This window comes from Nomascus leucogenys, chromosome 19 (genome assembly GCF_006542625.1).
Source record: "Nomascus leucogenys isolate Asia chromosome 19, Asia_NLE_v1, whole genome shotgun sequence".
NCBI lineage: Eukaryota > Metazoa > Chordata > Mammalia > Primates > Hylobatidae > Nomascus > Nomascus leucogenys.
In genome coordinates, this window is record NC_044399.1 from 57673130 (window position 1) to 57699766 (window position 26637).

At 49.5% G+C, this 26637-nt stretch overlaps 1 protein-coding gene across 3 annotated transcripts in view; it reads right to left on the bottom strand.

The window, feature by feature from the left end:
• The window catches only part of TOGARAM2 (TOG array regulator of axonemal microtubules 2), a 71063-nt gene that overhangs the window by 3302 nt on the left and 41124 nt on the right, over positions 1-26637 (bottom strand). For 2 of the 3 annotated variants that reach the window (XM_030799900.1, XM_030799899.1), the window contains exons 11-18: positions 25787-25892; positions 24603-24838; positions 21964-22122; positions 15958-16075; positions 15447-15541; positions 13360-13552; positions 12252-12468; positions 3510-3596 (exon numbers count right to left, since the gene is read on the bottom strand). In XM_030799900.1, the coding sequence (XP_030655760.1) occupies positions 3510-3596; positions 12252-12468; positions 13360-13552; positions 15447-15541; positions 15958-16075; positions 21964-22122; positions 24603-24838; positions 25787-25892 (1211 nt within the window). The remainder of the gene's footprint in view (positions 1-3509; positions 3597-12251; positions 12469-13359; positions 13553-15446; positions 15542-15957; positions 16076-21963; positions 22123-24602; positions 24839-25786; positions 25893-26637) is intronic. The other variant, XM_030799901.1, reaches the window with a different exon arrangement.

The following is a 26637-nucleotide window of genomic DNA, read 5'->3' on the forward strand; positions in this document are numbered from 1 at the left end:
CCACTGCACTCCAGCCTGGGCAACAGAGCAAGACTCTGTCTAAAAAAAAAAAAAAAAATTAGCTAGGTGTTGTGGTGGGCACCTGTAATCCCAGCTACTCGGGAGCCTGAAGCATGAGAATGGCTTGAACCTGGAAGACAGAGGTTGCAATGAGATGAGATCTCGTCACTGCACTCCAGCCTGGGTGACAGAACGAGAATCTCTCTCAAAAAAAAAAGGAAGGAAATTCTGACACCCGCTACAACACGGATAAATCTTGAGGACATTCTGCTGTGTGAATTAAGCCAGGCACAAAAAGACAAACTGTATAATTCCATTTATATGACATACCTAGAATAGCCAAAATCATAGAGACAGAAAGTAGATGGTGGTTGCCAGGGACTGGGGAAGGGAGGAATGGGGAGCTAGTGCCTAACAGGGACGTAGTTTCTGTTTTGCAAGGTGAGAGTTCTGAAGATGACTGCAAAAATCATGGACACTACCACTGAACTGTACACCTAAAAATGGTTAAGGTGGTACATTTTATGTTGTGTATTTTAACACAATTCTTTTAATGAGAGGTGATGTAGTTTGGCTGTGTCCCCACCCAAATCTCATCTTGACTTGTAGCTCCCACAATGCCTACATGTCATGGGAGGGAGCTGGTAGGAAGTAATTGAATCATGGGGGCAGGTCTTTCCAGTGCAGTTCTCGTGATAGTAAGTCTCATGAGATCTGATGGTTTTATAAGGTCATAAGGGGGAATTTTCCTGCACAAATTCTGTCTTCCTTGCTACCATGTAAGATGAGTGGCATGATGGTGAGGCCTCCCCAGCAACATGGAACTGTTCGTCCATTAAACCTCTTTTTCTTTATAAATTACCCAGTCTTGGGTATGTCTTTATCAGCAGCATGAGAACAGGCTAATACAGCAGGGAAAAGTGAGAACTATCTCAAGAACCAAACCCAGGCACGCACCCTCTACCCCCACCCCCACCAAAGGCTGGGAGGCTCCACATGCCCCCAACAGAGCCCCCTTCCCCATCCTGCTACATTTTATCCACTCTTGCTTCTTGAATTCTCTTCCATAGAGTGAGGCATGTTTACACTTCAGCCCCCAGGAAGCTCGTTCCACAGGAAGAGTAGCAGTCCCCACCCAAACTCAGTTCCACAGCCCACACCACCCTCTCCGCTCATGTCTTGGCTAATGGAACTCAGGCTGCTTCAGAGCCACATTCCCCAGGTGCAAGGATGTGGCAGTCACCTGGCTGCCAGGTGTTGACTCTTAAGCTGGCAAAGATGGCGAGGCCCTTCTGGGGGCCAGCATGAGGGGGCAAACCCCATTAAACTCAAGCTTAGAAGCAGCTGAAGTAATTAGCAGAAGATTTACTCTTATTAAGCTGTGCTATTATTAGTCCTCGCCTGTGTCAATAAAAATATTCTTCTCTGTTCCTGGTGGACACGGAGTTAACAGAAGACCTATGGAGAAGCTCCTGCTTTTGAGGTCTCTTGGAAATAGACAAGAAAAAATTACAGTAAGTGGATAAGGTGAAGATACTTGCCCACCTCTGGGCCCCATAAATTACCCAGACAAGGACAGGTAAACCTTTCATGCAGAAAATGCTGATTTTGAGCAATGGCAAAGGGCTCCTTGTCTGGTGTCTAGGACCATCTTACTTACATACCCTGTTCTCCCCCAGCTCACCTGCAGCCAGCCCTGCCTCATTCGCACCTGCCTTCCCGTAAGGTAAGAGGCCACTCCAGGAATGCTGGAAGGACAGACCCTGCACAGAGGCAAGGCCAGGAGCAAGAGATGGAGCAGGGGAGAAGCTGAAAGGGCAGCTGGTGTCGAGGTCCTCAGCCATGCAGCATGTGCCGGGCCCCTCTCTGAATGCTCACAGCTGGGCTAGGAGGGGAGGGCAGTAGACAGACCAGTGATACCATGTGGGATGCAGTCTTGAGAAGTACACAGGAAGAAGGTAACGCCAGAGCCAAGCAGGTATACCCCAGGTAGAGGAAGAAGAATGGAGAAGGCTTTCCGGGCAAGGCAGCCACATGTAGGCAGAGCAAGAGGTTGAGAGACCAGCCACTGCATGGAGGGTACATGCAGGCACCCAGGAGGCAGAGTGTCAGGGGGAAGCAGCGCAGCACAGGGTTGGGGCTTGGCTCTGCAGCCAGGCTCCCAGGACACATCCTGGGTTCCTCACCAAGGGACCTTGTGCATTTCAGTTTTCTGAGCTCCATTCTCCTTTTCTCCACCAAGTGGAATCTACATCCTCCTGTGGGGTGGTCATGAGGATTCAATGATCCAGTGCATAGAGCTGGGGGTGGGAGGAAGGGGGCACATCCTAGAGCAGCAATGACAGCTGTGGGCCACTCCAGGGGGCCTGGACACTATCCTGAAGACAGCTCAGGAGTCTCACAAAGATTAAAGCAGGGCTGGTGCATGATCTGTCTGCGTTTCAGAGGGACTATCAGGAGTTCAGGGAACAGAGTCCCTCTGCCCCTCTCCCTAGATGGGACCTTCCCAAGGCAAGGGAGGAGGCTTTGTGCAAGCAAAAATGATCATGAAACCAAGATAAGTAACCTGCCCAAGGTCAGGGCTGGTGGTGGCAGATGGGTGTGTGGACACCAAAGCCTGTGTCCTTTCTGTGTTGCCACCTCAAGGACCACAAGAACAGATTTCAGCCCTGGAATGAAGTCACTTGGACTTCTCCTGCAGACTGAAAGCAGAAACAGGATTGGAGCAAGCCTTCGCCAGCTGAAGCTTGAGCAAGGCTGAGTAGATTCAGGCCAAGGCCCCATCTCCACATAATACAGTCCCAGCACCGGCCAAGGGGTCCTGAGGGGTTGAAACCCAGCTGGTGCCTGCTTGCCAGGCTGCACATGCTAAAGCTGTACATGGCAACTTTTTCTAATTCTCTTGACAGTGCTGTCAACTGACCAAGCCATATGCACCCACTAGGCAGTGTCTATCTGAAAAGGGAGGCTTTTTCTGACTCACACAAAGGGACTCTATAGGCTAGAAGCAGCCTTGTTTGCAAGGAGGAAGAAACGCACACAGGTTGAGTGTCCCTTATCTAAAATGTTTGGTACCAGAAGTATTTCGGCTTTTTTTCTGATTTTGGAATATTTTCATGATACTTACCAGTTCTGCATCCCTAATCCAAAAATCTGAAATCGGAAATGCCCCAGTGTACATTTTCTTTTAATGTCATGTCAGCACTCAAAAACTTTCAGATTTTGGAGCATTTCTAATTTTCTGATTAGGGAGATTCAACCTGTAACAGTTTTTTAAAAACACTTTTGCTTTTGTACAAACCTACTTCATTTTGATCAAAAACAAAGATTGTCTTCTGGCAATATAGAGATTGTCACATACAAAAAAAGCAGATTATCAAAATTTTAAATGATGGGGGGGGATTATTTCAGGTCTAAGATAACTGGGTGAATGGTTCAACCACAGACCAGGAGAGAACAGAAATCTACCGGGAGGCAGGGTGGGGTGGGGTGGGGCTGGGGGTACTCACCTGCCAGGCGATCTGTGACATCCAGCACCGCACGGCCACTCAGGAAACACACTCGCCCAGCAAACGCTGGTAGAAGGCAAAGGTTGTCTGAAAGAGAAGGGGGATGTCAGTGGCCACACTTCTGGGGGCTGGCTGACAGCACTAGGGGTTTGCAGGGCCACATACCCACAGTGCCCGCAAGGGGATGAGGCCTCTGGGGGAGCTGAATTAATTTTTCCAGGTCACAAAGGGGCCACTTAAAGTGAACATATGTAGCGTGTTTGGGAAAGAATCGGTGGCCTGAAATAGTTAAACTGGCTCCCAAACAGGCCTCATTTATTCCCACAGACCTACTTCATGTTGCCTGCGCGTCTCAAAATTGACATGAGTTTTGGGGCAAAACAAAGTAGATAGGTAGGTAGGTAGGTAGGTAGATAGATGATAGAAGATGGATGGATGGATGGATGATGGAGAGAAGATGTTGGAGGATGGATAGATAGAAGATAGATAATAGAGATGGATGGATGGATATACAGATATGTTTTAGGGGAAACAGAATCACTGAGCCATGATTACACAAAGGTCAGTAAAGGGTTAAGATTGAAATTCAGAAAGTATAGCTCTTCTCAAAGCCTGAATTTGTGCTCTACCCACCAAGATGCACCCACATCTTGTACCCACAAAAGATGTTCATTTCTACACTGAACACATACTGATATCATCTATGTAATAGGCATGGAGCTAGGAGCCAGGTAAAACCCAGTACTCCCATCCCCCTCAAGAGGCTCCTCTGACGAGCAGACAGACGCTTAGACATGAACCCTGACACCAGGTGGGAGGCACTGTGCTCTTGTAACCGAGAGCCTGGGGGTCTGAAGCCAGGGTGACCGACTGGTCCTGGTGGGCCCAGGCTCTCCCCATTTCAGCACTGTCAGTCCCGAGTCCTGGAAACCCAGGATACTTGCTCATCCTATCCAGAGCAGAAGCACCTGGTTGGCTCTAGCAGGGTCAGAGGAGGGAGTTTGTGGGTTAAGGAGCACATATTATCATCAATGGTTTATATATGACCTCACTGCCCAGGCCTGATTTTCTCCTTACTTGTAAACTCCAGGTGGTCTGAGTCTCAGACCCAGCATGAATGTACTTGCAAAGATGGGTAAGTTTATCGTCTATATGCCCCAATATGCCTTTCAGGGGGTTTGAAAAAGAGATATTTTAAACCTTTTTGAAAAAATTGTCCCAGTGCCGCCGCCCCCAATCCCAGCTCCACCAACCATCCAGCCACACCCAGCTGCGAGGTGCAGCTCCCTGGCTGCCCAGCCATGCCCATGGGTAAAGCTCTGGGGACTGAGCACCACCTCATCTGTATCTTGAAAGAACTGAAATAGTATGAGTGTTTATTACAGAGATGAGCCACTAGCGGTGAAAACACAAGCAAATGGGTGGGGACATTCCTGGAATAAAGAGGCTCTCTGGCTCCTTCATATTCCTGAAGTCGACTGCAGCAGGACCCCATATCTACGGAATTTAGAAGCTGCTTATTCCTCTCCATTCTAGCTGACACCTCCTGGTTTCTCAAACTATTAAACTTGAAGAGCTGCACTTCTCACAAAGACACACAGTGTGAGAAAAATGGGCCTGTCCTAGTAAGGTGTGCTAAGCTGAGAAATACACACCATCCTCAGAACCTTCTCCTTGTGGACTGCAGAGAAACCAGCATGCCAAGCTCCCAGCATTTTGCAACCACACTAGTCACAGCTTAATTCAGTAGGAGGTGGGGCAAGTAACAAAATGCACTTGTCAGAGATGTGGCTTTGTGGCTTGCCTGCACCTGTCAGGCAGGTGAAGGCGGGTGGCCTATGTGGTGTTACCACAGCAGCCCCAGCATGTGTATCCTGGGACCCAGGAGCTGACCATCTCCAGGCCAGACTTCTCTTTACAGGGGACAGAGATTTTAGAGCTCTGCACGAGGAAGTCTTTCCAGTCTCACCTTTTCCAAGTTCCTTCAATACCTCAGCACAGAGCCCCTGCATTCCTGGAGAGGGGCACTCAGTGCTTTGTTTTTCTCATGAGGCACAAGTTTATCTAAGAGCTTATCCCTGCTTCCCTTGCTGTCCTGAGGGACACAGAGGAGAAAATGTACCCAGGTACATCTCTTTGCAAAAGCTCCATCCACAAATCAAGAGGCTTTAAAATAATTTGTCCTGGGAGGTAAATGAGATGCCAGCTTCTAGAATATTGTAATTAGCAAGATAAGGTCTCGGGCTGCATTGGTAAAGCTGTCAATTGAGTAAGAATAGGTTTTCATATGAATGGCACCTGTTTGTTTCCAGGTGTTTCTATTTGTCCCACCCCATCATTTACCTGGGCTCAGATTTGAAGACAAGGATTTCTTCCTCCGTGGTCACTTCCCACAATGCTCAGCCTAGAACATTCTGTAATGTAAGGAACATGGCTGTGCTTTGGTCAAGGACAGGCCAAGGTAAACATCCAGAGTGACTCAGCAAGTTTAGAGCACAGACATATAACTCCACTTGTTATCAGAGTCGTAACATGGGAAGGCCATGCCTTGGCCCTGTGCCACTATGGTCTGTAAAAGGCATAATTGCCTTGCTGACACTGTGCAGGCTTGTGTGTGCCCAAAGAGAGAGTGAAGCTACTGCCCCCTGTAAGAGAGAATGCCCGTCTGGCAGACGGACATGGAGCCAGGAAGCGGCTTGTGCCCAGAGGGAAAGAGTTAAGCTGCTGACCCTGAAGGCAAGGGAGAGCCAGCACAGCTGTGTGTGGGAGCCAACAGACTAAGCAGCTGAGACAGGGCAGATGGTGTGAGAGTAAGCTGCTGCTGAGAGGTGCTGCTGAATAAAATCATCTCTCACCTGCCTGTAGCCCCCCCCCCCGAGTGTTCTTTCTGCTCATCCAACCATTCCCTTCAGACCTCACCGTGAGCTGGAACCTGCCCCTAGACACATCTAGACCTGACATCTAGACACAGCAGGGGCTCCCACTTCTGGCCCCAAACATCCCCTCTCCCCAGAGCCAGAAATAAGTGAACTTAGGGAACACTTAAAAATGCATATCCAGCAGAGACCCGTGCCAGACCATGCTCCCACGGGGCACAGCACACTGCAGGTGCTGAATAAATGCTTGTAGCGTGCAGGGCAATGTCGAAACAGGACACAGTGTGCCTAGGCTGGTTTATGAACCCCAGAGCACTATGCCCAGGCAATTGGCCTGTCTTTCCACTGGCCACTTTTAAAGTGAAGGCTCACCTTTCAAGTTACCTCCAGGTTCAATAAGACACACTAAAGCACAGCAGTTATAAGAGCTCTGAATACAGATTGCCTGGGTTTGAATCCTGTGTTCTTCCATAGTTTACTGTGGAACACTGGACAAGCCACTTATCTGCTCTATGACTCAGTTTACCCATCTATAAAATGGGGATGATACTAATAGCTTTCTCATAAAGCTGCTGTAAGGGTTCAATGAACAAACAGTGCTTAGGATAGTGCCTACAGCATATAATTACTATGCAAGTATCAGCTATTATTGTTCCTATTATTACCTTAAAACTCTGAGAGCCCAGCAACCACCATGGTAGAGAGACCAATGAAGAGGCTAGAATCTAATTTTTAAAAGCTGAAAATCTACACTCCATTAGCCTAACCTGGGGCTTTCCTAGGCTCCTCTTCTGCATCACAAGGAAGCAAAGACTGGCCTTACAATGGAGAGAAAACAGCCACTAGCCGCAGCCCAGAGACTGTCCTTCCAGGGCTCAGACTCCCCTGTCTACAATGGGGTGGAGGTCTAAGGGGCCATACACCTGTCCCATTCAGCCAAGCCCTGAGGCTACCAGGCCACATCATCCTCCAGCTACTGGGAAGCCAGATAAGAGCTTTTAAGAAAGTGTAGAAAACATGGTAGCAAGGACAGTGGCAGCAAGGAAACTGGAGTTAGACTGGAGTCCCCCAGATAAGCACAAGACTTGGTAAGTTATGATGTGCTGGTTTTACCGGATTCACCATGGCTGCCAACACTAGGTGTGTTTATCTAAAGAAAAAACTGGGACTGATTGACTTGCACAGAAACATGCAAGCTATGGTGCAGCCATGTGATGGAGCTGTTAAAAGTGACTCAAGGCTGGGCGCAATGGCTCACACCTGTAATCCCAGCACTTTGGGAGGCCGAGGTGGGCAGATCACCTGAGGTCAGGAGTTGAGACTGGCCTGGCCAACATGGTGAAACCCCATCTCTACTAAAAGACAAAAATTAGCCGGGGATGGTGACGTGCACCTGTAATCCCAGCTACTCGGGAGGCTGAGGCAGAAGCATAGCTTGAGCCCAGGAGGCGGAGGTTGCAGTGCGCCCAGATTGCGCCACTGCACTCCAGCCTGGGTGACAGAGCCAGACTCCATCTCAAAAAAAAAAAGTGACTCAAGAGTATAATCATCTGCAAATGCTTATGCTTTGATTTTTTTAAAAGCAGGATGGAAATCCAGATGTATGACACCACAACTGCTGTGCTGAACCCCTATTAACCCCTATCAATAGGAAGGGCATCCAGTTCAAGAGGCCAAAGAAGAGACCCAGAGCCAACAAACAAGACATGGGGTTTTATTAGGGGCTTAAGTACAGGGGAGATAGTCTAGTGGCGGCAGGCCGAATGGGAGAGCCTCATGGCCCAGTGGCTGGACAGGAAAATCGCAACCGCCTGCAAACAGCATGCAATTTACATAGCACTTTCACTTAACCCCCTCCACCTGGCAACCTTCATTTACCCCAAAACTCAGGGCCTCAATCCCCTGTATGGCTCATGTTCCAAGGGACAGGCAGGGGGCTCAGATGTGCCTCATAAACAAGGAACGAATCTCCAAGTTGGCCACTCCCAGATTCCCTAGCTCAGAACACACACTCATTGTGTCTGCCATTCAGGGTCATTCTAAGGGGATGCTAAAGTTATTGCTATCAGGTGGATTTACCCTACAACAACCATGTACACAAATGTGCACAGGAAAAAACTCAAAAAAGTGCCAAATGTTAATAATCGTTTCTCTTAAGAGTTGGAACTATGAGTGAGGGATTTTTTTCCCCTTTCAAATGCTTTGTATCTTCATTTTCTCAAAATAAATATGACTTCTTTACAGTGGTAGAAGTGAACTTTCGGTTTTTTAATTAACTAGAAAGACTGCCCAGTAGCATGGGAAACTGGGTAGTGTTAAATGAAAGAAGCAAAACCAAAACTATATTTACATTATGATTTTTAACAAATAGACAAAAATAGAAGAGATGTTTTTAAGCAGTTGGTATATTGGAGGAACATCGTGGATGCATTTTTAAATTCCATTAACATTATAATGTTCATATGATTTATATAAGGTAATAAATTTAAAGTCAGAGAGCAAAATAGCAAAAGTAGACCTGAAGCCACCCGCATTCCAAGCTTATCTGCTCTCTCCAGTACTGACCAGGGGCTGGAGTAAATTAAGAAAGTTCCTTTTGGCACAGAGAAGTCTGAATGCTGAAGTCTGATCAGGAGAAGATGAGCTGTCAGCAGCCTGATGTTTTCATTAGCAAAGTTTCTTCTGTAACTAACCCAGTAAAAGCCCAAAAACAGAGCCAACCAGTTCTACTCAGGAACTTCCTTGATCCCAGAATAATTCCCCTGAAATCAGAAGGTCTTGGTGCTGAGTAGGAAGAATGCCACTTGAGCCCCTATCCCAGAGAGGCCTCAAGGCTGGCAGTGAGAGATGGCAGAGGTCAGGGAGCAAGCTGCCAACATGTCTCATTCCTTACTACCTCCCATGAAAAGGACATGGGCAGAAATCCCCACCTGCTCTGCCAACCAATACTCCATTCAACCCCACCCAGCCTGAGAAACCAAGGGATTAGAACAGATGATGTTGGCTTCTTTATCACTGACTTCTAGAATTAGTGAGTTCTAGAAGATCCCCATACTCCATTCAACCCCACCCAGCCTGGAAAACCAAGGGAGCAGAAGCGATGACGCTGGCTTCTTTATCACTGAATTCTAGAATTAGTGAGTTCTGGAAGGTCCCCCAAGAAGGCCATCCTCCCAGCTTGGCTGTGCCATCTGGACTTTATGCCAGAAGGCATCCTAGCTTGGCATTATTCTTGATCCCCTTGACCTCCAGTTTAGCAGGAAATAAACAGTAACCTGCTGAGCTATTGCTTTGTGACTTTCCATATTTAAATATTTCACAGCATTCAACAGTCATCTCCAGCCTGGAGCCCAGAATCTGTTATGCAGCATGAAGAAGGAGGTTTGGGGAAAAGCTCCTTCCCATCAAAGAAACTGGATCATATCTAATCCAAGCCACTTCCAAGAGGGGCCTCAGGTGTTAAAGGTCCCCCAAGAAACCACTAGAACCACCAGGCTCAGCTTGGGTGATTTGGGAGGACTTCATACCCCTTCTCTTCCATCCGATTTGATGCACTCTCTGCCGCTATCATCCAATCCCCTGGGACAGAGGGAAATTTAGTTACTTCCATCTGCAGGCCAGGCTCAGACCATGACAGGCAGATAAGAACCATTCCCAGAGATAGATTCTACCCTAGGTACTACCTGGCAATGAGTTCCCCTTGTTGGTAACCTACTCCCTCCAGTTCTGACCTACATGGATGTGGAAATCAGCTGGTCACTTCAAAGTTAGGAACACTTTCAAAACCCGTTTTGCTGGCTGGGCTGAGAGGGTATGGCTTACAGCAAAGCCATCAGGCCCAGATAGCCCATGCCTCACCTGCTCAAAAATTACCTGGACCCAAAACAGCATATTTGGCCTGACACGGTGGCTCACACCTGTAATCCAGCACTTTGGGAGGCCGAGGCGGGTGGATCGCCTGAGGTCAGGAGTTCAAGACCAGCCTGGCCAACATACTGAAACCCCATCTCTACTAAAAATACAAAAAATTAGCCAGGCGTGGTGGCACACACCTGTAATCCCAGCTACTCAGGAGGCAGAGGTTGCAACGAGCTGAGATCATGCCATTGCATTCCACCCTGGGTAACAACAGCAAAAATTCCATCTCAAAAAAACAAACAGTATATTTTACCCTTTGGGCTCCACCAGAGCCTTTTGCCAGGGATTTACTGGACCCCATTCATCCCTTTGAGGGCCACACCATTCCATTCCAGCCTAAGCACTGACCTATGGATTAGAGAGGAAGAGAGCCAACCCTTTCCATTGCACCAAAGCCTCTGGATGATGAACCAGAGGGTACATCATCAGCCGTACCCAAGGAGGCCCTGTCCCAGAAGGGAGAACATAGGCATCTTCCTAGTAGCTACAGTCCTGCTACCAGGTGAGTTCAGATCACAAAAGCAGGCCACCCCTAGGCTCTCCTTTCCAGGATGCCCAGTCTAATAGGGGTACAACAGGGCCCCAAACAAAAGGGACCTGAATCTTGTGACAGTATGAGACACTAGATTTTTTGCCCAAAGCGCCACAATTCCAGAGCTCAAGGAGGCTGGCCTGATGGCAAAAAGTGGAAACTAAAACACCTGGAGGGGGAAGAGTTAAAAATTCCTCTCCCTAGACAAGGATGCTTATCCTCTTCAAACAGCTAAAGCTTATTTTGCTTGGTTCAGGTTTTCCCAATAAATCCAAGGCCCATGGCGATTTACCAAGAGCCTTGGTTATTGGCAAGAGCAATCTCACTTACCCAGAGCAACGCTGAGAACAAGCCGTAATTTAGAGCTGGATTTATATTGTTTGTTCTATAGCAACAAACTCAGCAAATCATAAATTCCCTCTGAGATGAAGAGCGGAAATTGACAATATTTATGAACTCAAGAGGCAGAGAGGGACCTGACCAGGCCTTTGATTTGTAACTGAAACTTTTCCTGGAGCCTCCAGCCAAGGACACGGTGCCTGTCCCAGCCCCAGGGAGCTGGGCTCAGGCCAGGTAGCGGGGTGGGGTCGGGGGGAGGGGGACAGCAAGTGTGTCAGGAGGTGTGTCCAGCCTCTCTAAAGGATGGTCTTTGGATGCTAAAGGCAAGACGTTGCTCTATGCTCATCAGGACACACAGCAACAAGGCAAACAGAGGCAGTTTTCAGACCATGGCTTCCTCGCTCTGAAGCAAGGCTTGTTTGGGAAAGCTTGTCCTTGTACTGGGCTGGCCATAAGGCTACTCATGTGCTACTTTCTCCACACACCTAAAGTTTGGAATTTACACTTTGATCCATGTACTGGGTACACCAAACATCACTTTCTATCATCCATGAAAGGAATAAGAAAACACAAGCAGATGCACCAACATTTCCCCTAATGTTCCAGAAGCAAGGTGTCATACCGAGAAGCTCTTACCTTTCCTGATATCTCTTCCATAGCTCCCACCTTTTTTTCTTCTATCCTTTTTCCCCTCCCTCCACTTTCCCTCCCTGCCCATCACCACAAACCCCACCCCAAGCCCCGGCCCAGCTTAAGCCTTCCCAGCACTCCTGACTCACCCACTGTGGTGCCTTGTGACCCTGGGGGTTCATTTCCCTCGTGTGTCTATGAGGAGGCTGGACTGGATCATCTCCACATCACCTCCACTTCCAGCCATCCAGAGGTGTGGGTGGCTGTGACATGGAAAAGCCCACCGGCCAAGAGCCTTGGAGGCCCTGGGCTCCACCTCTGCCCTACACAGCCTCTGGTGAAACACCTGGCCTGGGAACCAACCAAGGCCTTATCCACCTTGCAGATTTCCAAGCAGGAAGGTGGACATGCTGACCAGAGCCACACAGGCCCAGGTGGGACACTCACCCAGGCTCTCAACCATCACATCCAGCACAGCCATGGCAGCAGCGTAAATCCCCACGTTCTTGGAGTTGAGGTTGTCTGCAACAGCAATGATGATGGAGAGCAGCATGGGGTGTAAGCTCTCTTTGAGGAGGGGAATCATCTTGGCGAGGGACTCCAGCGCCCACTGGTTCACTTTCTTGTTGGAATCGTGAAGCCTTGGGGTGAAAGCATCAAAGACCTATTGAAGAAACAGAAACCAAGAGCCCATGGGAACCCAGGCTGGGCGGCACTCCCACAGTGCAGGCAGCTTGGAGCTCACCCGGCCCAACTGAGCGACCTCAGCAGAGACTCCTCATGCATCCCTGACCTAAGCCACAGCACTCTCAAAAACGAAGAGCTCACCTCCTCAAAAGGGTGAGCGAGAGGGGAGGAACCAACAGGTATTGAGCACTCATTGCATGCCAAGCATCCAGGGCGTCTTGTTAGTTGCTCTGCAATCTCCTTTTTACTGAATGATCTTAACAACCCATGGAGCACATTTTCACTCCCACTTTCCCATAAACAACAACAACTGGGGCTCCAAGAGGTTCAATGATTTGCCTGAGATCACACAGCTAGTAAGAAACTTGGATGGAAACCCAGGTCTGCTGACTCTGAGCTGTGTCTTTGCTCAGCTGTGTAACTGACTGTCAGCAGCCTCACTCCACCAAGAAGCAGGCACCTACCCAAGTGTTCAGCCTGTGAAGGGCTTGTACCTACTCCTAACACACCTGTCCAGCCATCACAGCCAAGTCACCTGTCCAGCCACATGCTCTGCCCCCAAACATGATGCACCTAGCTCCCCAGAAGCAACCCAAGGCCTCACCACAGTATCCTCCACCTCTACCTCCTACCCTCCTCACTGTAAATCTGCTAGAAGGACAAGAGACATCTATGAATATTTCCAAGCTGCCAGCAGGAGGCGGTGCCCTTGCCCACTCAGCCATTTCCAGGTAGTCTCCATGTTACAAAGGCCAATTGCATAGCAAGGGGTCTGACACAATGTCCAACGCCATTCAGAGTTTTCAAACTTCAAGTTGTACCCCCCAGAGGAGAGACAGGTGGGAGAATAAAAGCAAGCGGTGCTCACCTGGACCAGGTGGGCAGCGACGAGCTCTGGCTTGGCCTTGCAGATCTCTAGGAGCCGCCCCACACCTTCCATCCGGGACCGGAAGTCCTTGGCCTCCAGCAGCCGCGTCACCTCCCGTAGCTGCTCCACCATCTCCCGGTGGCCCTGCAGTGTGGAGCGCAGCCCCACCAGCCTTGGACCATTGCAGCTGAGCCTAGATAAGGAGCATGGCATCTGACCCCCAGGGAAGAGCCCCGGGGAAAGAACCCACTTCTGGTCCCATGCCACCTCCTACAGGCAGGTGGGGCAGAGACAAGAGTGTCACCTGCAGCTTAGTCCACCCCGAGCTTCCCCTCCACCTACAGTTTGTTGCCCAGGGCCCCATCCCCTTGTCAGGGGTCAGGGCTCTCTGTTCCTGCCTTTTTCTCTTTTCAGAAAATATGTAAGCAATGGGGGAAGTCAGAGTGAGGGAGTGGCTATCCACAAAAGAATGACTGGTACACTTTTTTTTTTTTTTTTTTGAGACAGTGTCTCACTCTTGTTGCCCAGACTAGAGTTTAATGGCACAACCTCAGCTCACTGCAACCTCCACCTCCTGGGTTCAAATGATTCTCCTGCCTCAGCCTCCCAAGTAGCTCAGATTACAGGCATGTGTCACCATGCCCGGCTAATTTTTGTATGTTTAGTAGAGACAAGGTTTCAGTATGTTGGCCAGGCTGGTCTCAAACTCTTGACCTCATGATCCACCCACCTTGGCCTCCCAAAGTGCTGGAATTACAAGTGTGAGCCACTGCACCTGGCCAACTGGTGCACATTTAATGTAAGAGTGGGGAAAGACCTTGGAGGTCATCACGGCCAACCTTCTGCCTGGCTCCTATATCCTGAGCCCTGGCTGGCTAGGCTCTGCTCACACTCCCCCAGCGACTGGGGACATTATAAAAAGCCCCATTTTCTTACGCTGGGATCACATGTCCATCACAGCCCCCTAGCCCCTTCCAGCCAGCATGAGAACAGCTCTGTGCAGAACTACTGTCTCCCACCTTCAGCTCCAAGCCTGGGTCATTGGCTCATGCCCTACACCCAGGTCCCATCCAGCGGAGCCCACTGTCCCTCATTCTGTGATTCACTCCTGCATTCCACACTCACTGTCTACTGAGAGCCAAGAGCTGTGCTGGGCACTGAGAACCATGAGATGAGAGCACAGCCTTTGCCGTTAGGAGCTCACAGACCAATGGAAGATAGATACATCAACGGGGCTGACAGAGGTATGACAAACAGGCCAGCCTGTCACCCTGAGGACATGAGGACACAGAGTGGTAGAGCTTCCTGGAGAAAGTGACAGGTGAGCTGAATCTTGCAGAACCAATAGACATGTTCTAGGTGTAGATGGCGCCTAGGATAAGCAAAGTCACAGCAGGGAGAGAGGATGTGGAGGGGCATGAATACCAGCTGCTCTCATGTTTTGCTTATCCCAGGTGCTGCTCTGGTCAGGCTGAGAGAGGAAGAGTGGGAGAGGAGGCAGGAAGTTACCTTTGAAGAAGTGGGCATGGGGCTTCCCTGGTGCCCTGCTAAGGAGTTCAGATGGGATCAGCCCAGGACATTGCAGAAGGGCTTCAGTTTTATGTACAGGCATGACCATCGGACTCCTGCTTGGTTTCTAACTGCTCCCAGCACCCCCACACCCCCTCTTCCTAGTCTCTCAGTCCATGTCTTCTCATCTGCCTTAGTTCAGGCTGGGCCTCTGAACTAGTCCCAGGCTGGCCACTCTGGTGGTTAAAGGATCTGCTGGTCTAAGCGAGCGAGGAAACACTGAGCTCACACACAGAGAGCCCAACCACCGATGCTAGTGGAACCCCACCCATTCAGCTGGGACTGCAGGGGCCAACTTCTACTGGCAGATGCTCCCAAGCCCAGGATTTGTCTCCCTGGGATTTGGGTTGGGGAGAACACATCCTGCAAATTCATCTATTAGTATTGCAGCCCCAGCTAGGTCTCAGCGGTACCCTAGATCCATATGTCCACCCCAGAGCCACCCCGGCCATGCACAAGCAGGATGCCTCTGTCAGAAGTCTTAGATGTGGAGCCCAGAGATACAGGAGCAGCCATACCCCTCCTTGATGGGCAGCCCGTTCTCACACACCACCAGACTCTTCAACACCTTGCGGCCTTTGGCAGAGGGAAGTTCATCATTATCTTCTATTCCCTTCAAAAATACACACAGAGAATGAGCCAAAAGGAATGGCCCTCCAGGGAACTGCCAGACATTCCAGTGGAGACATAACAATGGCAATAATCTCTTCCACCTATGAGAGCTTCAGATGCCACAGTTGAGCCTTCCAGAGCCCTGAAAGTAGCTGGGGCAGAGATCAAGATCCCCAGTTAACAGATGAAGGCGTGGAGGCCCAGGGAGGCTCAAGGAACATAGGTAGTGTGGGGGCAGAACCAGGTGTGAGTACAGAGGACAGAAATCACATCTATCTCACCTATCAGGAGTAGTGGATGAAATCAACACCTCTGGAATCCACTCCCCACTCCCCTGACCCACTTGAAGGCTGCCAGGCTCAGCACTGTCACCCCCACCCCCAAAAGGCCATGACCCACTCATGCCCCACAACTCACCTGCTGTTTAATGACCGCCATGACCTTCTGCAAGTCGTAAGATGGGAGAGATTGCTTCAGAAATGCATCAAACTTAGTGTTCGCCATCAAGATATTCACCATCTTCCGGCCATAAAATCTGCCACAGGAGAGAGAGCAAGATAAAGAAACAGCCTCCAAAATGCAAAATAAATTTGCTTTACAGCTTTACATAATCTTCCTAATTAAAGTGAGTTTTTAATACTTTTTCTAATTACAAAAGCAATCCCTACCCAGTTAAAAAATAGATTAATAAAATAAACATAATCCATAATCCCATTACCAAGAGAAAATCCCTATTAAATTTTTACATATTTTCCTATAGTCTTTTTTCTGTGGCATTTACTTTCTAGTTGATATCAGAATGTATATACAAGTTGTATTCAGCTTTTTCACTTTATCATTCATTAATCATCTTCCCAAGTCCCTTAAAACTCTCCATAAACATCCTTTTTAATGGCTACAAAATATTCCGTTGAATGGCTATACCAAAGTGTACCCAATTTTGTTCTAATATGGAACATTTAAAAGTCCAAGAAAGGGTAAAGCGGGACAGTATAGGAGGGTGTAGTCAATCTACCTGATGAACAGTGGTGGCAGGTGAGGGAATCAAGGAGGGCTTCATGGAAGAGGTGACCTTTGTGTTGGGGCTCAACAGATAAGTAGGAGTTCACAAGTGGGGTGGGATTTGGGATACGTCGGAGGAAAAGAGTTATTTAGGTCTATAACACAGTGTGACATGTCAGCAGGGGGATATGTTGGAGAATAGTGAGCAGGGGTTGGACACAGGAAGCAGACAGGCCAAAGGAGAACACAGGACCCTGTTTAGGGAGACATGAAGGAGTTAGACTTCAGTTTGCAGGCAATAGGAAGCTGAAGAATGATTCAATTTGTACATTAGTCAAAACGTCTCTAACAGCAGTGCAGAGGATGGATCGGTGGAGACAAGGCTAGGGGCCAGGAGACTTATTAGGAGGCCACCATAATAGTCCAGGAAAAAGATGGTGCAGGCCTGAAATCAGGCAGTACAGTGAGGATAAGGAAGCACAGTCAGATCCAAGAGCTGCTGAGAAGATGGAAACCACAGGATTTAGTAGCTGGTTGGAAGTGAAGCAGGAAGCATCTAAAATCTTAAATCATATTTCATTCAAACCTAAGACTCCATTAATTGTAAAAGGTGCCCTTACTTTATTTTCCACTAAGGAAAATCAGAAAAATAAAAACTGGTGATTTCCATAGCCTCCAATGACACTGCCCCATGTGTGAAGGCAATCTTTCTATGTGCTGTCTCAGAAACAGAAGATAGCATTGCTTGTCGGTATTTTTCTTCCTTAGGTCAGATAAAGTTCTTAGTGATTGCTTTGCAAAAAATATGGGACTTGGTCATTCCTTCCACAGTGAGAGTTTGCTTCATTGACATCTAATGGATATCCACTGATGTTGCCATGCCCTTTCTCATACACAATAATGATTCATTTCAATTGCAAATAATAGTGTAATATTTCTAAGAAACTTTAAACAGATTAAACTCAATGATTCTCCAGAGAGCATCCAAAAATCTCTTCTGAAAATAAATCTAAAAGTTTACAAAGAAAGGCTCATAATGTAGTTCCTACAATGGAAAATTTAATTCAGAAAATAATACTCTGAGCGACAATGACTAAGTTTGTGAAGGTGCAGATAGTATAACTACATCATAAACTGGGCACAGTGGTGCACAATGGTTGTCTCAGCTACTCGGGAGGCTGAGTCAGGAGGATTACATGAGCCCAGGAGTTCAAGGCTGTAGTGTGCAATGATCACACCTGTGAATAGCCACCACACTCCATAGTGTGGTGTGGCAACAAAGCAAGACCCCATCTCTTAAAACAACAAAAATACCTATGTCATAATCACTGCCTAGCCCAACTGAAACCCAACAGCAACTGTGAAATGCCTGTCATTGTAAGATACATGTCAATTTTAAAGATATTAAAACCAGGGAAGGATGTGTGTCTTGAAATCAATGAAGTATGGGAGTCCCCATTGTGCCTCTTGGGTGGCTCAGTAAATAACAGTCACTTTTAATGATAGAACACAGAGAGACAGACTTGGAAAGGAGGCAATGAGTTCATTTAGGGACTCTCAGCACTGCAGATGGCAGTAGGACATCAGATGATGGGTCCCATGGAGGCTTTAGAAGTAGGGGACTGATGCTCGAAGAAGGGTCTGGACTGGAGGGCAAGAATTGAGACGCCTCCAACTTTGCTGGTGGCTGGAGCCACCAGAAGTAAAAGCCAGGAGAGGGAGATGAGGACTAAAGACACATTGGCAGCACCTACACTCAGGTGGCAGTCAGGAGCAGAATGGTCAGAGAGGGACAAGGAGAATCCCTGGAGTACAGTGCCATGGAAACCAGGAAGGAGAGTTCTAGGAAGGAAAAGGAAATATAGTCACCATCATCTAGCGTAAGGGACGGGTCAGAATAGAGAGGAGTAGCAGATCTGGAGAGACTTTAGACCTTGATTTCCATCCCTCTAACAACCATTTAAAACCAACAAACAAACCAAAACCTTCTACATCCTTTTTTTGTTGTTGTTGCATGGCAGAGTTACACAACACTTTATTATATACTAGATGCTCTAGTAGATGCCACACAAAGAATAGCTGTTTATAGACATTTCATCCCATTCCTCCAGTCCCCCTAAACTCACTCTTCAAAGTATTTGCCCCAAGTTTAATGGCAATGTGATTTGTGATTTTTTTTTTTTCAGACAGGGTCTCACTCTGTTGCCCAGGCGGGAATGTAATGGCCGTATTTCAGCTCACCGCAACCAGTGCCTCCTGGCCTCAAGTGATCCTCTTATCTCAGCCTCTCAAGTAGCTGGGACCACAGGCACAGGCTACCATGCCCGGCTAATATTTTGGTATTTTTTGTAGAGACAGGATTTCACTGTGTTGCCCAGGCTGATCTCAAACTCTTGGGCTTAAGAGAGGTCCACCTGCCTTGGGTTCCCAAAGTGCTGGAATTACAGATGTGAGCCACTGCACCCAGCCAGGCAATGTTTTGTTTGCTTGTTTTTGTTTTAATTTTTTATTTCCATAGGTTATTGGGGAACAGATGGTGGTTGGTTCCATGAGTAAGTTCTTTAGTGGTGATTTGTGAGATTTTGGTGCACCCATCACCCGAGCAGTATATACTGAACCCTATTTGCAGTCTTTCATCCCTCACCCCCTTCCCGCTAGTTCCTCCTGAGTCCCTAAAGTCCATTATGTCATTCTTTTTTTTTTTTTTTAAGAGTCTTGCTCTGTCGCCCAGGCTGGAGTGCAGTGGCATGATCTCGGTTTGCTGGGTTCACGCCATTCTCCTGTCTCAGCCTCCCAAGTAGCTGGGACTACAGGCACCCGCCACCACGCCCGGCTAATTTTTTGTATTTTTAGTAGAGACGGAGTTTCACTGTGTTAGCCAGGATGGTCTCGATCTCCTGACCTCATGATCCACCCGCCTCGGCCTCCCGAAGTGCTGGGATTACAGGTGTGAGCCACCGCGCCCGGCCCATTATGTCATTCTTATGCCTTTGCATCCTCATAGCTCAGCTCCCACTTATGAGTGACAATATACGATGTTTGGTTTTCCATTCCCGAGTTATTTCACTTAGAGTAATAGTCTCCAATCTCATCCAGGTCACTGCAAATGTCATTAATTCATTCCTATTTATGGCTGAGTAGTATTCCATTGTGTGTGTGTGTGTGTGTGTGTGTGTGTATACACACATACATACATACATATCACAGTTTCTTTATCCACTCGTTGATTGATGATGCAGCATTTGGGCTGTTTTTGCATTTTTGCAACTGAGAATTGTGCTGCTATAAACATGCGTGTACAAGTATCTTTTTCGTATGATGATACCCAATAGATACCCAGTAGTGGGACTGCACGATCGAATGGTAGTTCTACCTTCACTTCTTTAAGGAATCTCCACACTGTTTTCCATAGTGGCTGTGCTAGTTTGCATTCCCACCAGCAGTGTAGAAGTGTTCCCTTTCACCACATCCATGCCAACATCTATTATTTTTTGGTTTTTTGATTATGGCCATTCTTGCAGGAGTAAGCAAAACCTTCCACTTCTCCACTGATATTCCTCATTTCAGCAAATGGCACTATTATTCGCCATTGTTCAGGGTAAAAACTTAAGAGCATCTTCAGTTCGCCTTTGAAACCCTTACCACCTGCATCCTGTTGGCTCTGACTTCAAAACACACCCGAAGCCACCCACCACTCTCCAGTCTGAGCCTCCAGCCCCTCTTGCCTGGACTGTGGGGCAGCCATCATCTGCTGTTCCTCCTGCCTTTCTCTCTCACTACCAGTCCTGCGGCAGCCAGAGAGGCTTTGTTTTTAATTATAAAGGCTAACACGCGTGTAAAGAAACACTCAAACTCATTATTAACAAGCAGGGGGTCAAAGCACTGTAAAACAATGATGAGCTATCATTTTTACCCATTAGATGGATAAAAATTAGAAATCCAGAAATTGCCACATGTTGAGAGGCTGGGCAGGAGGGAGGCAGATGCGGATGCCAGGCAGGGCGGGGCTGCTGGAGCGCACACATGCATCTGACCCACGGTCCTGCTCCTGGGCACCTCCAAGGAGGAGCCATGCAGCACGGTTTGCAGCAGGGGAGAACGGGAGGAACCGCAGGCACTACCTCCCTCAGGGAGCACCCTCAGACGTGGGTACCCTACGAGAATGACTGGCCTGGAGCTCACCCATCCAGGGTGGGCATGGCCTCTGGAGCCCTGACAGGTGCCACACGGTCTCCAGTTGGGGCGAGGATGGAGTGAGGGGTGGAGACCTACACACTCATCCAAACGGATGTGGTAGTAACAAGCCCTGAACTGAGGGGTGTAAGGAACTGGGCCCCAGGCCTAGCTTTTGAAGACAGTCAACCAGATCCTCTCACTCTCCTGCTTAAAATCCTCTGACACCTCTCATACTCCTACTAAGAAAACCCTCCAATGACTTCTAATCACACACCACCCAAAATCCCAGCTCCTGACCTTGACCTAAGAGAACGTCCCTGACCTGGGCCTGCTGCCCACCCTCACCCCCACCCCTCACTCACTGTGCTCCACCAGGCTGGCGTTCCCAGCCTTAGACACCAAGCTTGTTCCCATCCAGTGGCCTCTGTGACATTTCCTTTGCCTGATCCTCAAAGAGCTGGCTCCGTGTAGCCGTTCAGCTCTCAACTCAGATGTCACTCTTACAAAAGGCTCTCTGAACCCTCAATCTAAAGCAGCCCCCACCCTAACTCCATTGCATTGCAGCCTCTACCTCCTGGGCTCAAGAGATCCTCCCATCTCAGCCCCTCAGTAGCTGGGACGACAAGTGTGCAACACCACCCCTAGCACTTTTTTTTTTTAAGTAGAGACAGGATCTCACTATGTTGCCCAGACTGGTCTCAAACTCCTGGCCTCAAGCAATCCTCCTGCCTTGGCCTCCCAAAGTGCTGGGATTACAGGTATGAACAACCACATCTGGCCTATTTTTTCTTTATATCCCTGATATGTATCTAAAATTACCATAATTATTTATTATCTGTCTCCCTCGACTAGGAAGTAAGCTCCAAGACAACAGGGGCTTCATTTTTCTTATTCACTGCTGTGTTCATAATAACAAAAGAGTGATCATTAAATATCTCCAGAAAAAAAGGCCTGAATGGTCTTACAGAGAACGGTGCTGGGGTGAGGTAGAAACAAGAGCAACACTCAATGGGTAAAGGGGAAATGGAAGACCAGAAAGTGGAGGCAGGGAGTAAGGACCCCCTCCCTGAATGGGCTTGGCTTGATGGAAGGGATGGGACAAGAGTTGAAAGGAAAGGACATAGCTTCCGCCCACCTGCCTGTCCCTCTGCAGGATCCCAGGGAAGCTGAGCTGTGTGCTCCAGGCCCCTCAGGGCTGGCTGGTTGGTTGCCTTCTCTGCCCCCAGGCCCCTGGCCCTGCCCTACCTGGTGTCTTTGTTGGAGTCCTGGGCCAGCCTCACCAGGTTGTGCACCAACGTGTCTGTGCTGTCTCTGGTGCCCGAGAGAAGCTTCTCAGCGCCGATCTGCTCCAGTACGGCTGAGAGGTGCTCAGCCGCGTATCTCCGGACCAAGGGGTTCCGGTGGCTGAAAGGAAATCATGGCCCAGGGGTCAGTCTCAGGATAGTGGTGTGGGAGGCCCCAGGCTGGCAAACATGGATCTACCATTGCAGACCCGTGCTTCATGCCAGCCAGGGGCTCCAAAAATACCTGTACCCATGTGAGCCGAGGGGAGTCTTTGAGGAAAGAGCACTCACTTTCTACTAATAGGGTGACAGCAACAATGGGAGAGGGAAGGAAAGTGACATGAAGCTACGCGACATTCCCCAATACACCGTATGCATACCGTTCTTGGAAGCTTCCTGCACACATATCCTTCCTTTTGTCTAAATACTCTTCTCCATCTTCCCTCCACCTAGAAAAGTCCCACCTAACCAATGTCTCCTCTTCCTTCCTTCCCCAGCCCCACAGGCAGAATTAGACGTCCCACCCACCGCCCAAGGTAGCGCTGTCTTTGTCCCTGGGGAAGTACAGTTGCACCCTTAGGGCCCCCATCAGGCTGCCAGCTCCCTGTGGGCGGGGACCAGGTTATCTGTCTCCCTTGACTAGGAAGTAACTCCAAAACAACAGGGGCTTCATTTTTCTTTTTCACTGCTGTATCCATAATGACGAAAAGAGTGATCATTAAGTATCTCCAGAAAAAAAAGGCCTGAATGGTCTTACAGAGAACAGTACTGGGGTGAGGCAGAAACAAGAGCAACACTCGATGGGCAGAGGGGAAATGGAAGGCAAGAAAGTGGAGGCAAGGAGTAAGGACTCCTTGCTGAACGGGCTTAGCTTGATGGACGGGATGAGACAAGAGCTGAAGGACATAGCTTCCATCCACCTGCCTGTCCCTTTGCAGGATCCCACGGAAGCTGAGCTGCGTGCTCCAGGCCCCTTAGGGCTGGCTGGTTGCCTTCTCTGCCCCCAGGCCCCTGGTGCTTCCCCACCTAGTGTCCTGGCTGGAGTCCTGATTCCCCCTCTGTGGCAACCCCACTGCCCTGCTGGTGCCTGACATATCCCTGGTGCTTAGCAGGAGCTTAACGCGTGTTTGCTGAACTGAACTGAGATAGGAGGGAGAAGAGGGATTCATGGGTGAGTTGGTGACCATAACAAGTGGAACCTGAGCTCTATAAGAGAAACCTGTCAGAATGGCACCTCTTTCAAAGGGCCTCTGTGTCCACACTCCATCAGAAAACACTGACCCTTTTGTCCCCTAGAGTCCCACCCCAGTGGAACACAGTGGGGGACATCAGAACTCTCCCTACTCAGCATGGTCCATGGACCAGCAGCACTGGCATCTGAACCAGAATCTGCATTTCAGCAAGATCCCAGCAGACTCAGATGCACAAGCCATGACCCTGGTTCTTGTTGACAGTGATCAATTGCCTGTCCCTCCATGCCAGCACCTTTTATCCATTACCTCACATCTACCTCATTAGCTACTATTATCATCATCATTCTGTAGGTGAGGAAGCTGAGCCAAAGGGAGGCATCCAGAAAAAAAAAATACAATTCATTTCTCCTAAGTTAATTACAGACACAGTAAACACTCAGTGAATGTCAGGAACGGGCAGGCACCGTTCTAAGTGCGCTTTCATGAGTCAATTCAATTACCTCTTATAACAACCTCATGAGATAGACACCATTATTATCCCCATTTTACAGATGAGTCAACTGAGACACAGAGAAGTGAAGTGACAATCAGGATGTGAACCCAGGCGATGTGGCTGGGCAGGATCTCACCCTTTGCAGTATGCTATGGTGCAATTACTAAAGGTCTCCCAGCTGGTCCAACAGGCCCCTGGGGCTACTGAGAAACCTCACGCATCAGTGTAATGATCCACTTATGGGGTGGAGAGGCCTTTTGCTCTGTGGGAGAAGTGGCTTGGGAAATGCTTTTGGTTTTGCTTTTAGTGTGGGTTTTTAATGACAGGGAAAACAAATCTGCAGAAAGGCTCCAACAGGAGCCCAATACCTTCCCCTCCCCAGGAGCAGGTCCAGTGGGGCAAGCTGGAGAATGAAATTTTGCGACTTTCTCTTCTCACTGGCCCACATTTCATCAGAAAGCAACACTGCTCCTGGGGGTGGCAGGAGCTGCAGGGCCCACGCTCAGGTTGCCTCTGCAGCCCTGTCTCCCGGGGCGCTCCCACAGCCACAGTGTGCTCCCCAGCCTTGGAGTGCAACAGCCCCCTCCTCTTTCAGCCAGAGCTCCCTGCATTACCCCGGCCTGGCCAATGAAAGGTGGGAGAGAAGCCCGGTGCCTGGCACAGGGAAGAAGGGGTCTTCCTCCCCCGGCTAAGTGGGAGGCACCTGCTGTGAAGTCTGAGGTGGGCCCCTTCTTCACTCTGAACCTCTGACCCATCACACTGGCCTCTAGTATCCCGAGGGACCCCCTGCAGCCTCACTTGCCTGCTTCCCTCCCTCCCTGCACCCTTCCCTCCTTCTTTCACATCCCAGAGCCTCTCCCCTTGCCTTACCCTCCCTGATCTCCCCTGCCCCTCAGACAACAGGCAGCCACATACTAGACACCCGCCGAGGTGAGGACCACCAGGGAGCGGGCAAGGGTCACATTCTCCACCATAGCCCTCAGAGACTGGCCGGCTGCTCTCTGGATGAAGTCGCTGGTGTCCCCCATCTTCTGCAGCAAGCAGCGGGCAATCTCCTCAGCCTCCTGGTCCATATTCTTCTTCAAGGCCTGGAAGAGGTCTCCCAAGGTGCTGATGGCCAGGCGAGACACCTTGGACCGCAGGTTGGTGACCTTGGAGAGAGGAGAGGGGCCCTCCAGGGTGCTGGACCCTGCCAAGGGCTCTGGGACGCATGGAGAATGGGCCCTGCACCACCCTCTTCCTCCACCCCCACCCTTCCCCTGACCTAGGCCTTGCCACGCTGGAAACGAAAACCCTGCAGCCACTATGAGCAAAACTGTCGCATTTCGTTATCATCTCAATTATTAATCCCATCATTATCATGACCATAGGAAATGTGTACACTCTGTCTTCAAAGCACTTTTACAAAGAATGTCTGATTTGATCTTTGCAACTACCAAGTGGGAAGTAGGTACCATGAGAAGCACAGTAGTGCTGACTGAGGCTCTAATTAACCTGGGAGAATGTAACTGTATTTTTTCTGGATGCCTCACTTTGCAGAGGAAACAGAGACCCCAGGCCACATGCAGGAAGGCAGGTGTTCCCAACACAACCCAGGCCCCTGTGTGTTAACAAAACAGCGTCCTCCGTATTCATCCCCACCCCACCCACACTGGAGCCGCCCACTCCCAAGGGCAGGGCACAGCCTCCGCATGAGACCAAATGCAGCCTCCTGCCTCTCTGGACCCAGCTAGACCAAGCCCCAGAGCCATGAAAGAAACGCTTTGGGAAATATTACCACTGCCCTGGAGGTGGGGATCTGGCCCTGGACGCTCCATCCCTCCTTAGGCATTTTGAGTACAGAGGACCATGCAGGCCAACACATGGGCACGTGGGATTCTAATTGTTTCCATTCCCAAAGATTACAAATAAGGAAACCCTAGACCTCAGTTTTCCAATCTGAGAAATGGGTGGCTACCTCCTACCTCAGTGGCTGAAGGCTGAGAAATAAGCAGGGATCCCCATGTTCCTGCAGCCACGGCCCCTCCACAGCTGCTAGCGGATGCATTGAGCAGCCGAAGTGGGGCCAAATGCACAGCACACAGGCTGGGGGGCCTCACCTCCCCAGTCACCGCCAAGCACACGTCGTGCAGCCTCCCAGTAAGGACCTCCGAGTGACAGGCTGCCAAGCGCTGGATGCTCACCAGACCCTTCTCCTTCATCTGCCTGAGAAGCAAGGCCAGGCCCTGTTGCAGGCGGGTGGAGAGGGAGGAGCCCCACCCCTCTGCAGACTAGGGGCCCCACATCACACACCATCACGGTCCACCCTCACCCACAGCAGGGTGCCATTCCATGGCCTCAGAGCAGGGTTTCCTGGGGTAACACCCTGGCCTGGAATCCTAACCACTCAGTAAGTCCAGTTTTATGTGGCCTCTGGCTGGCCCTCAGCTCTGACAGTGCTGTATGGAAGCCCACCCCCCACCCCCACCCCAGGACCTGTCTGGGTCCTTGACACAAAGCCAACACCTTCAATAAAAGGCACTTGAACAGGGAGGACTGAAGGCAGGGAGGGCTTCTCACAAATGTTCTAGAGCCCGAGGCATTGCTTTGCTCATGACCACGGTCCTGCACGGTCCTGCGTCCCCACAGTGGGAGGAGCAGAGCACTCGGAGCAGATTCAATTTCATTCAGAGAAATAAAGGGCTGCGGCCTTTCCTGGGCCCCATGGTGTGGAATCAAATGCATCCTTGCCATGCCTGGCTTTGGTACACCATAGAGCCATGCATAGGCTGCTTGGAGGGTCCCAGGGCACACACATAAAGCCAGGAACACTACACACTCATGCACACATGCACATAAACACACACACATATCTATATGCACGCACACAGTCCTCCCTCCAAACTGGCTTTTACGCTCCATGGTGCTGGAACCCCAGAGTGGGAGAGGAGGGAAGTTGAGGGGCAGAAGC